The following is a 13,246-nucleotide window of genomic DNA, read 5'->3' on the forward strand; positions in this document are numbered from 1 at the left end:
AAGATTTAAAGGAACACCAGGCAATTCTCAAAATGGGGCAAAATGACTTTCAGGAGGGACGAGTATGTATTGCTCGTTTCTTGGAGGGACAAAAAGGTAACTACTATCCACTCGACAGAAATGGTTGAAACAAATCAGGAAAAAAACAACTGAAACCAGAGTCTGTGACTGACTATAATCAACACATGCATGGTGTTGATACTGCAGACGAGTACTTGGCACTCTATCCTTTCATGAGGAATACAGTAAAGTGGCCAAAAGAGGTTTTCTTTGATTTATTGTACTGCTCACTTTTTAACACATTTCAGTTCTTTAAGAACTCAAATCCTCAAAAAAACAATAACATTCCTAAATTTCATGCAGACAGTAGTTAGGAACTTCCTCCAGGAAAAAAGTGAACCCAACATATAAGTATTACTCGCACACTTTTTAGTGATAGATGGACACCCTAGTGCTAAATCGGTCGACCTCGGTTATCTTCGAGATTTGCATTGGCAAACCTCTGAAACACAAACTATGAAATGCTTATGCATCACTGTGCGATATCCGGCGTACACTTTACGTACCTAGTACTGTTTTTGTTTACACAGCAAAGCCAAACTATAGAATTCATGCTAGGAACAAGATTTGCATCAAAAAATGTTATATAATGTGTGTGTGACACAGTTGTTGGCTTAAGATAATAAAGGTTTAGAAAATTCATATCAATCGATCATATTATCGATTCAATTTCCATTCAGTTGGCAGTATTACTGGAACCAAGAGAGATACCTCCCTCCTTGCTCCTCATCCCCCTATAAAAATCTATCACTAAAAAGTGTGCGAATAATACAGTCACCCCTCTCTGACATCTCACCACCCTCAACTTAATCAGCTCCAAGTCTGCGTCCTGCAATTTTGCCACCAAAAAGGGCACCGGCCAAGGATCCACCATTTAGATAAGATGGGAAGAGAAAAAAGTGTATTTTCTAGAAGTTTCCACCATCAAATAAAGAACAGCTGCCCTCAAGAAGGTGCAACGTGTGCTTCAAAAATAAAAGTATTAGTGAAACACGCTATTTTTGTGGAAAGTGTGGTGTTCCCATTCATCCACGAAAGTGCAACATTAGCTACCACACCTTCCAGACATACTAGAGGACTTCTTTAAGGCATATGCAAAATTTTGTTTCCATATCTTGTTTAGTTTAAATTTTTTGTGAAAATAATTAGTTGTTGTTTGCTGTGCCACTAACAGCTGGAATAGCTGGGCCAGCCAATTAAATAGCCCACTTAGATGGTGGGCATGAATGTGTTAATTCTAACTAATAAGATATCCCGAGTCCATTCAGCTTTCACTCCCGTAAAGCAAAGTTGTTCTGAAAATAGACCAGCATAAAGACAGTTTCATCCAGTAGCTTATTTCCCTTCTTACAGAATACTGTTGATCGGAACTGCGAACTCACCCCCTTAGCTTTGCTGCAAACTGATTCAATCTCAATTACTATACTACCAAAACCAAACCAAACCCCGTGGCACTACAGCCCTTGGAGGGCCTTGGCCTACCAAGCGACCGCTGCTCAGCCCGAAGACCTGCCGATTACGAGGTGTCGTGTGGTCAGCACGACGAATCCTCTCGGCCTTTATTCTTAGCTTTCTAGACCGGGGCCGCTATCTCACTGTCAGATAGCTCCTCAATTCTAATCACGTAGGCTGAGTGGACGTCCATCCATCCATCTTCACAGTTGGATAGCTAGAAAACTGTACGAAGATAGCAGATTAAGAACTAAACAGAGAAGGTTAGATATTTTAATGGATCATAATTATGACCAAGGTAGATGGCAAAATATGTAATGCTTTGGCAGCCGCTTCTTCGCCAGTAAGCCAGAGGAATTAACCAGACATTATTAAAATGCCCAGCCCAGCAGGGACTCAAACCTAGGGCCCTCGAACCGAAGGCTAATAGACTAACTATTCAGCCAAGAAGCTAGACTGGCCAAAAGCAAACTATCTTCATGTAACAATATACTGTGATGGTAGTGGTGGTGATTATCAGTGCCTAACAGAGAGGACATGGGGTGCTCACCCCAATACACTTAAAACTTCCGCCTCTGAGCTGTGCTTCTCAGCTGCCGAACTTGCGGAACCAGTTTGGCCTTCTTACATCAATGCCACAGAGATGAATATAGCTCTGAATGCACCTTCAAGAATGATGTCTGGTTGCCTCCAAACCAACACCACTTTAGAAGATCTACCCTTTGAATGGAAATACTCAATTTACATCTGAAAAAAAAAAAAAAAAAAAAAAAAAGTACCTGTGGCTTTTGAGAAGAAATGGAAAGAAAGTGGTCCTCCATGACACCCATGTTTTGGCCATAAACCTGTCCGACAAAGACAAGTCTCGAAGCAGCTGTCTGAGGGGAATAACAGGAAGCTACCCATGTGAAGATATGGAAGACAGAAAAATTGGTACTTGGTCACAGCTTGTCATATGGCATATGGAAGACACTCAAAATTCTAAAGACAAGTTTTCATGCTGTACGGCCAACCTGAAGAAGTGGAACACGTGAGAGCGCTACAACTGCGATCACTTACAGGCACTATATCACTAAAAAAAATTGGTCTGCCTCATGATAAGGAACATTTGTGCAAAAATAAAAACCTTATATTTCAAATATTAAAGCATACTAGCAAAAAATTATTTCATCCAGGCACAGAAATGAATGAATGCTCAAATTGAAAAATGACCATTTATTCTATTCAAGTATTTAAAACATTTTTAATTTCAATACACACAGCTATAATGTATTTTAGAATATGAAACACATATAAATGTACTCTAATATTGATAGGCCATAATTAGTAATTAGTAACTCGGTCCCACAGAGTGTTGGCAAAACTAATGTGGCATTACAGAAGACAAATATACTCACCAACAAATGCAAGCTTCTCCCGACCTTCAGAATCAACTGAATAGGCTTTGAACTTTGAATGAAACACATCAGTGTGTGGACTCAGCATCAACCTAAAATCTCTAGAATAATAAAAATATTACTGTAAGTTCACACAATTTGATATTTGTCCAATTACACAAGAGAAGAATCTCTAATTGGATACCTATATTTTACCACAACTTCCATTATTAGAGAATAAGATGTGTGTCCCCCTCCTGGCCTACTATTCAAAGAGGTATGGAATGAGGAGAATCCTCCTTTAACGGCAGATTTCAAATGCAAGATCAATTCAGATCCTTCATCCAACAGATCTGTTTCCATGAATCTCCCTAGAATAATTCAGGCACGAGCATAAATTTGCCTAAATTGCAGAAAGTAGACCAACCTCAGTAACTCCTGGATTTGTTGCTTCTCATCATGGTATCTTATACCCTCTAATGTTATTAATGTTATACCAATACTCCACTTCTTTTTTGTTCACTTTTTGATATCTTCTTATACTGTTCATCTCTCACTAGAATTTCTATTTGTACAAAATACACATTTGAATATACAATTTTAACATTTAATGGTTAAATTACTAACTTTTAAAAAATGGTCAGTTTTTGTTTGGTCTAGGTGTTTGAGCTATCTTCAACATTACAAATCAGTTTAGCTAGGGGCCCCATCCTCACAGACATGCAGGTTACCTATAAAGCATCAATGCATAAGACCTGCACCAGACCTTTCCAGAGGCCACGCACCATTAAAAAGAGAACAAAACTGATTCTTATGTTTTCTGCCATATCTAATTCATTATTGTGTAAACTAACATTCCAGCATAGCTTTACTAACAAAGAGAGGGCTACAACATAAAAGTGAATAGAAAAACACATGAACAATGGTTCAAGCTTTCTTTGACAGCTCACTAATGAAGCAAGAAGTGCAGCTTTATCTTAGAACATAAGATACGTAATATAAGATACATAAGAATATTTTCTTACCTCCCTAAGGTGTGGAATGACACTTCCTTTATCCTATTGAATGGATGTGAACTGGGATTAACACCTCTCTTAACAATATTATGCCTCAACTCTGACACATGAAGAGTTTCAAAATGTTTCAAATTTTTGTAAATTGAACCTGGAAAGGAAAGATTTTTAAGTTACAGTGTAGGAACAGGTATCCAGTATCTCTCCTAGTTGATCAGCTACAATGGAAAAAATCAACGAACAAGATTCATTTTTTAACATAATATTATCATTGAAATTCATGTAATAATAACAGAAAAACATGCTGTTCATTGCATTCAAATTGAAGGTTCCTTTTACTGTGTCTTTTATGACAAGAGGTCCTTCTCAAATTAAGTCATTTATCTACACTAATCTGGATAAAGACAGGAGACTAAAAGGAGGATAGCAATATACCTGAAAGATAAGCAAAAGGACAGAGAAAGCAACAGGAATGATAGACATGGACAGGCATGAAACTACCAAAGACAAGGACAAACTCCATTCTTTCACACACTATCATCTTCATAGATGGACTCCCTCTTTCCAAACTATATGGTATTTCATTTCAACCAATTAGTATTCATATCAACAGTAGCTGATTTTAAGTGGTAACCTTTAGTAATTACAAAAAGGCCATGAAGAAGAAGACCAACAGAAGAAGAATGAGAAACACTGAGAATATGCATACAGAGTTTAGTACTAGTACCAGATGGCTTAACTATGACATATCTGACATAGTAAAACAGCATACACAGCCATATTTATTTTTTGTTGTTACAATTTGCTTTACATCACACTAACACAGGTCTTATGGCAACAATGGGATAGGAAAGGGCTAGAAGCAGGAAGGAAGCAACCATGGCCTTAATTAAGGTACAGCCCCAGCAATTGCCTGGTGTGAAAATGGGAAATGGAAAACCGTCTTCAGGGCTGCTGACAGTGGGGTTCGAACCTACTATCTCCCGAATGCAAATTGACAGCTACATTACCCAAACTATGCAGCCACTCACTTGGTCGATATTTATCATACAGATGCCTTACGATAAATAAGGATGGAATGATAGAATAACTTGGTATGATGTGTGGAACAATGTGCAGCAGAAACTGCTGTAACACAGTGCAGTATATCAAAATAATAGAGACAAAGAGATGCTGAATGTGTTTTGGGGATATGTCAGTCCATACAAACTCGACATATCGTCAAAGTTGATATAGTATTGGCATATTGCCAACTGTGGTTGTGGATGGTTACTGGTGAGCCAGTCATTATGCAACCATGGATTGTACAGTAGAAGGCTGTCAGGATACATATCAAGCAATTTTGAGGCGCCACTGCCACCTGTAAGAAAGACTGAGCTGGAGTAACATTATTTGTTTTGTCTCATCTGGCAGGTGCCTGAGTGTCATGCATGTAGCTGTAAAATGGTACAAAAAATAACTATTTTTGGGTAAGGATACATCATAATCCTTTTCTATGCATAGTCGTAACTTTGAACATAACCATCCATAACAGCTTTGCACTGTGGTGCATTTGTAAGGCTCACGTATTCGACCTACCCCCATATCACATTCCTGAATGCAGGGTGAACTGCAGAAAACTTTAAAATAGACGCTGGGCAGGGTCAAATGGAAGAAAGCAGTTATAATGAATGAAGTGCACATTTACCTAACATCAAAAACTTACACTGGGTCAATTATGCACTGTAACACTGAAGCCAAAGGGCATAGCAACAGTACAAACTTTGCCTCTTTATAACAGTAGAATAGACAGAGTAGATTTAGGATAAATTATTCATTTTTATCTTGTTGTAACTTTGTTTATTTATTTATTCTTTCCTTTTCACCAACTATGGACCACATTAATTCAAATTCAGCTTCATCTGTTTCTGGGCTTTAATCCTCGTCCAGTACTCCTTCATCCTTTCACTCTGCAATCTCCTCCTTTCTTCTGTCCATGGCGCTTGGGTACGGGATCTAACCGTTTCTTTTCGTGGCCTTGATTCTCAACTTGTAAGCCTACCTGTTGCTGATTTCCATTCCTTGTATTCCTATTTCTTCCAGGTCCCTCTTCACCTCCTGGTACCAGCACACTGTAGTTTTACTGATCTCCACTTTCTGAATTCTTTCTCTCTCTCAATTGCTGTTTTGATGTTGATCATGTACTACGTCTTTTCAAAGGAGATCCATAGGCCTACCTTACTTGCTTCCTCCTGGAGTTGGACAACTTGGTTCTGTGCCTCCTCTACCGACTCCGACAGAATCAAAATTCATCCGCAAAGGCTAAACAGTCAACTCTAATTCCTTTGTTCATGTATCCTTTTCATGTACCACCTATTCCTTGCATTTTGCAGTGCCACTCTCTAATCACTTTGTGAAGAACACAACTGAATAGAGGGGAGATAGTCCATCTCCCTGTCTGACCCCTGTTTGAATCCTAAAAGATTCATAGGATCCCTCTGAACTTAACCTTGGATGTTGTGCCAGTCACTGTCTGTTTAATGTGTTCTCTTGTCTTCCTATCTAGACCCGTTTCTTCTAGGACAAGAATCGTTTCCCTGTCTACGGAATCATAGGCCTTTCTGAAGTCCACAAATGTGATCACAAATTTCTTGTTTCTCTGTTTCTGGTATGCAATGATCAATTTTAGGTTCAGGATCTGTTCTGCAAATGACCTGCCCTTTTTAAAACCTCCTTGATACTCACCAATTTATGGCTCCAATTGATTTTCTGCCCTATGTGGCCGTGCCTTTGAAAATATCTTATATGTCTCTGGTAGTAGCAATATTCCTCTACAATTATCAACAACTGTCTTATCTCCTTTCTTGTAACGTGGGTGCATCAACGCTGACGTCCATCCATTAGGCAGCTTCTCCTCTTCCCAAATCTTGCTTAGGATTTTTGTCAGTTCAATGATCGCTCTATCATCAGCATATTTCCAAAGGTCGGCAATAATCCCCTCTTCTCCAGGTGCTTTATTGCTCTTGAAGGTCTTGATGATGCTCTTGACTTCTTCCACAGTTGGAGGTTCTTGAGTCCAGATTTGGTTCTTTGTAATTCCAGTCAAATTTCTTGGATGGTGGTTCACAATTAAAGAGTTTTACAAAATGGTCTGCAAAGATCTGACTGTTCTCCATATCACTGTGGGCTATTTTTCCTTCTTGGTTTGTGAAGTTCAGACTTGGTGGCTCATATCTACTCAAGGTACACCTGTATGTTTTATAAAAGTCCCGGGCGTTATTTTTCTGAAATTCCTGTTCGATCTGGATCAAGCGTTCTTTCTCATACTTTCTCCTCAGATTCCTGACAATCTTGGCAGTTCTCTTCCTTGTTTCCTGGAACTTCTGGTTTTCGGGTGTTTTCCGGGAACACCAATTCACCCATGCCTTCCAGCATTCAATTCCCTTATCACCTTCAGATGACCACCACGCATGTTTCCTCTTTTCCTCTAGAGGGACAGTGGTTTTTGCAGTATCAATCACAGCCCCTTTTAATTGTTCCCATCCCTGGTACTGCCTTTTGTTCAATTCTCTCATGAAATCTGCATGTGTTCTCAGCTTTTCAGTGTCGAACTTAGTCATTTGAACTGTGGTCCTGATTTTTTGGGATCATGGGTTGATCTTGACTTTGATCTTAGAGAGAAAATGATCTCAATCTAAGTTTGCACCCCTCAGGACTTTTGTGTTTTGGTACTTCTTTTCTGCATGTTTCGAGATTGCTACATGATCAATCTAGAACTCTGCAGGCTGTCTATTTCATGACTAGAATGAAGGTCTTACATAATTCTATCAGTCACTCTCATTTCAATTCGTCCTTTTGTGGGCTGGATATTCTCCAATGATGTTTCTGAATCTCCTTTCTTTTCCCAGTTGTGCATTAACACGTTCCTTGCGGTTTGGGTCACCAGGTGCCTGGAAGCATGTTACTCTTATCCGTCGTTGCGAATTTCCCAAAATTGTGGAGTAAGTAACTATGTCCTAGTTACAAACTTCTTTTCTACATTGCTCTCAGGTAAGCAAATATAACTTTTCAGATTTTTATTTATTGGAGTAATTATCGATATGTTCATTATCTTCCATAGATAATATTTACAAGCAAGTCCACATCCCTTTTTTTTTTAGGCAGGAGCCTTCACATTCTGACATACTGGTGGCAGGAAAAGAAAGAGGTTTAGGACGGCAAGGGACCCTTACCAGACGTTACACACCGGGTCAGTGTGCTCTGGGACTTGCATAGGAAGGGGCGCCACTCCCTGGGTAGGGCTGTCTCCGAAGAGAGTCCCTACCTGCTACCTTGTATTTACTTATTTATTTATTCACTCATTCATTCATATTAACCAGAATTAAAGAAGACTTTGGGAGGTGATCTCAATTTACCCGATGTTAATTGGTAAGGTAATGAGAACGACAGGCAGCATGACCAACAAATGGCAAACAAGTTAATTATTATGTCTTTTCTTGTATGTTCCACTAGCTACTTATGATGGTTTTCGGAGACGCCGAGGTAACGAAATTTTGTATTGCAGGAGTTCCTTTATGTGCTAGTAAATCTACTGACATGAGGCTGACTTACTTGAGAACCTTCAAATACATTGGACTGAGCCAGAATCGAATCTGCCAAGATGGGATCAGAAGGCCAGCGCCTAAATGTCTGAGCCGCTCAGCCTGGCGCAAATAAGTTAATCTGAGAAGGACTGTTGAATCAGAAAGTGATGAAACGAACTACAGGGAAGAATATTCTAGAGGTGGTGCTGGTAAAACCAGATGAGCTCTATAGAGAAACTGAAGTAACAGATGGTATTAGTGATCATGAAGCTGTTTTTGCTGTAGTTACAAATAAATCTGATAGAAAAAAAGGTCGTAAAAGTAGGACTATTAGGCAATACCATATGGCTTATAAGACAGGCATGAGAGAGGTTAAAAGTAATTATGATTGGTGGAAAACGGTAAAAAAAATATAAACAGACTGTGGAATGGGTTTAAAGCAGTTACTGAGAGGAACGTGAAAACAGGTATGTACCTTTAAAGGTGATAAGAAATGGTAAAGACCTGCTGTATTACACCAGAGAAGTAAAAAGAATAAAAAAGCAGTGCAGGTTGGAAAGAGAGAAATTGTTGTGGAAGTAACAAGAAATAAAAAGGAACTTTTTAGGAAATTGAATCTAGCAAAGAAGTCAGCTAACAAGGGAACTATCAGTATTGTACCAGGAATGCCTAAGACTTGGAACATAGTTTTTCAATTAACAAAGTATTTGCAACGGGATGGCGCGAGCACTTGAGTAGAATGCGCAAGGTAACGGGATGGCATGGAGCTGCAAGCGAGAGAGTGAGATAGCTACGTCACCGGCTGGATGCATGCGGGATGACACAATCATCATGTGAACCCGACCTAATCGTCTAGAATGTACTAGAAGATTTTTTATATCTCCCAAACAATTCAAGATACAGAAAAATGAAGTACATCATCGTGAATCCCATTATTTAAACGTCAGTGTTACAATTTCATGTAAATCGGCTCATGGATTATCGAGATATTGAGTTGAGAAGAAATTACATTTTTCCATGAGGTACAAACAGCCGACCTCGACTTTCAGTATACAAAGACAGACACTAGAGAGGTATAGGCAGTTACAAATTGCAAGCCCAATGATGACAGACCGTCATTCTGTTTCCGCATACGGGTCTCGAACCATGTAACTTTGTCATAAGTTGTGTTGAACTAATCATCATACTTGTAAAAATTTCTTAACATTTCACGGTAATAGCTCGGAATCCAGCGAGTGTCAAGATGAACTTTAACATTTCACCGTAATAGCTTGGAACTTATAATATTTTTGAGATTTCTGAACTTAGCATTTTCGTAACAGAGAGTGAACAACTTTATCTAACGTTGTCTTGCATTGAACTCAAGCTTGACTTATTTTGAACAGTGACAGTAGATAACCAAGTGAATATTAAGCTTATTTTATAACAAATTAGTGAAATATTAACTCTATTTGAAGGAAATAACACACATTATCTCCTTAATTCTTGTGTAACAAATAATTAGGAAGATTCAAACTACATCTTACGTGTGTGGTGAGTGAACTGAATTTGCACTTGATAACACGATAATTATAAGAATCATAACCGTTCGTGTTTTATTTGAAACCAAATACAGTGAGCTTTTGAAAGACATTACTTACGTGTGTAAATAGGATGAATTATTTGATAAACTATGCTTTGAACTGTGCTTATAAAGGTGGAATTTTCCGGACTGTGTTTATTTTGAACTGTGCTTCGAAACCATAACTATTTTGAACTGTGCTTTTATTTTAATCAAAGCCATAATTATTCCAAACTATATTTATTCTGAACTGTGCTTCTTATTTTGAACTATACACAATAGACTGTGATTCGAACTGTGATTCTACGTACTGTTTACTAGTGACTTAACAATTTCACTTAATCAAATTGTGCTATTCGGACACTCATACTCTGAACAGTACATTGAACTTTCTCGTGTCAGCACAATTTTTTAAGTGACACCAGAAACCTTGACCGAGTGTTTATCCCTCATATCAACCTGACATTTGATACGACGTGGAAATTGATGTGGTACAGCGTGAAATGTGGTACACTGTGGGAGATGGTACGTGGTGCTATGGTGGACATCACGACATCAATGGAGTTCGAAATGCTGAATGGAAAATTCTACGTTCCCATGGAGGGAATAAGATATTTTTCAACAAGAGAGCATGTCAAAAACAGATCATATGTAAGCCTTTTCAGGCGTTTGCTCTATTAACCAGCGTTTTGTCTTAGGTCTGACATTATACTCATCAGAGTGGGATGTGTCAGACCCTACCCACTGACGCTGGGGTGTATGCAGGTGAACTTATCAGAAGCCCTTATCAGACAAAATGCTGGTTAATAGAGCAAACGCCTGAAAAGCCTTACACCTGATCTGTTCCAAATGCTGTTCGCTGAACTGCATTCACCAGTTCCAGCATCAAGATTATTCAGGTGATATTACTGCATTTAACCCGTTTGGTGGGCGATGCGGCGAGATCCATGGCTACAATTTGCTTGCTCGGCGGAGAACGCGGATATATCTGCCGATTCAAAATTTTTTTTCTCAGTTTCCTGCCTGCAGAGGTTTATTTCTTTTTCAGCAGCATATTCTGGATGAGTCTGCCCTTTGATGTGAATTTTTTCAACTACGTTCTTCCAATACTAACATGTCATCCATGGGTTCCATCATAAAGTACGCAACTTACGTCCGGGTAAGAACGACCTACAGCCCAATAGCCTCGCACTGAAGCTTTAGCTCATCGCCTAATCGTCCCTTGGATGCAATAATATTGCTGTACGAGGGATTTATAGAGATGATGATACTGAACAGATCTCTCTGATGACATTTCAGAACTGTGACCTGATTTATTATACCCAGTCTTGTGTTCTTCCTTCATGACTGGAATGTGTGTTTACCACGAGTTACACAACATTTATTACCGTACGCATCCGTAATACAGGTACAATTCATAATTTCGGTCCACAATGAAGAGACCAGGGTTCTATTCGATCCTTTTTCTTAATTTTTTTTCTGCAAAATGTCTAAAAGGAATTACCGGACCCCACCGTTAGAGGAAGATAATATACTGGCCATGATAAACAAAACGTTGGAATTTAGTGGGGGGAACAGTGATTATAGTGAAGGAACTTCTGCTGAAAGAGAATTCGTAAGTGACAGGAACTTACCTGGAATAAGTACTGCAGGCTTGAATGTACAGGGTTCGGGCCCAGGTGATGCAAATAAACAGCAGTCGCAAAAAAGACAACACGTGTTCGATTCCAGTTCAAGTAGTGATCATGACAGTGACAGTGATGACAATAATACTGATTACAATCCAACCAGTGCTAGTTCTTTGTCAACTTATACTGAAAATGAACACAGAAAGTCCCGTATCGATCCAAAATTCTATCGTCATGTAAAGGGAGAGCTTTTAGGGAAAACAAAAACGAGCAAAATATTTTCATTATTTTTTTATGATGAGATATGCCAGAACATAGCTAAACAGACAAATGATGCCCCGCAAGAAATCGCACATAAAACCCAGTTTAGTAATATGAAACAGAGCTGAGATCAAGACTGGGTCCGAGCAAATAAGGACGAAATAAAGCTTCTAATGGTGATACTGTTGCCGCAGGTGATTGTACAGAAACCTAAATTAGGACACTATATTTCTCGCAATAAATTGTTCGCTATGCCTATTTTCTATGAGCTGATAACACAGAAGATATTTTTTCTCGCTGGGCTGAGTGGCCCAGACGGTTCAGGCGCTGGCCGGCCTTCTGACCCCAACTTGGCACGTTCTATTCTGGCTCAGACCGGTGGTATTTGAAGGTGCTCAAATACGTCAGCCTCTTGTCAGTAGATTTACTGTCACGCAAAAGAACTCCTGCGGGACTAAATTTTGGCACCTCAGCGTTTCTGAAAGCCATAAAAGTAGTTAGTGGGATGTAAAGCCAATAACATTATTATTATTGTTATTATAAGATTTTCCTCCACAGCATTTTACATATCTCTGACAATGTGGTGAATAATGGACAAATTCCTCCCAGAATGTACAAGATAAATCCAGTATTTGTCCATCTGTTGGCAAAATTTTCGGAAGCTTATACCCCTGATGGCAAAGTGTCAATTGATGTGAACCATCCATATATACCAAGAAAACGATCGTGTTTCGGAATGGAATCATACAAATTATGCGAAGCCGAGACAGTTTATATAACATGCTCTGTTTCTGTGTGTATCATAACGAACAGCTGTATAAGGCATAACATGGTGCAGACTGTAAATACTGTAAATATTACCTGTAGTGTAGAGTAATATAGTCTGCGTGTATTACTTATGAATTGGAGGTATATAAAGTTTATCCCTCAAAAGCGCTAACGAACATAACAGAAAATTTCATGAGTATTATAATTTATTCCATAATAATCTTTTTATGTCATGTAAACTTTGTAAAGCTACAATTTACATATACAGAAATATTTATTTCCGGGCAGAGATTGTTAGTAAACTGCCTAAAATATTCAGGTAAATGTTACTGTATAAACGAAAACCAGAGCTTTGCTATTAGGAAGAAGCAACCTCAATATCACAGTGTGAAAGCACTTAGTACGTTCTTGCACAAAGTATTGAAAAATTAAAATAATAAGATTTTTCAACAAATAAATACATTATATTCCAGTAAATATTTCTCTTAGGGCCCTTCAATAGTTCATTTTAGTCTAAGATTGTTTTTAATCAAGTAATTAAATATTTTCTTCTATCAGAGAAAAA

At 38.6% G+C, this 13,246-nt stretch overlaps 1 protein-coding gene across 3 annotated transcripts in view; it reads right to left on the reverse strand.

Moving 5' to 3' along the window:
* The window catches only part of Tace (ADAM 17-like protease Tace), a 230,982-nt gene that overhangs the window by 211,336 nt on the left and 6,400 nt on the right, over positions 1-13,246 (reverse strand). For 2 of the 3 annotated variants that reach the window (XM_067136788.2, XM_067136787.2), the window contains exons 2-3: positions 3,914-4,052; positions 2,910-3,010 (exon numbers count right to left, since the gene is read on the reverse strand). In XM_067136788.2, the coding sequence (XP_066992889.2) occupies positions 2,910-3,010; positions 3,914-4,052 (240 nt within the window). Of the gene's footprint in view, positions 1-2,909; positions 3,011-3,913; positions 4,053-11,658; positions 11,809-13,246 lie in introns of those variants that run through there. The other variant, XM_067136789.2, reaches the window with a different exon arrangement.

The sequence above is a fragment of the Anabrus simplex genome, chromosome 1 (assembly GCF_040414725.1).
Source record: "Anabrus simplex isolate iqAnaSimp1 chromosome 1, ASM4041472v1, whole genome shotgun sequence".
In the NCBI taxonomy this organism is placed as follows: Eukaryota; Metazoa; Arthropoda; class Insecta; order Orthoptera; family Tettigoniidae; genus Anabrus; species Anabrus simplex.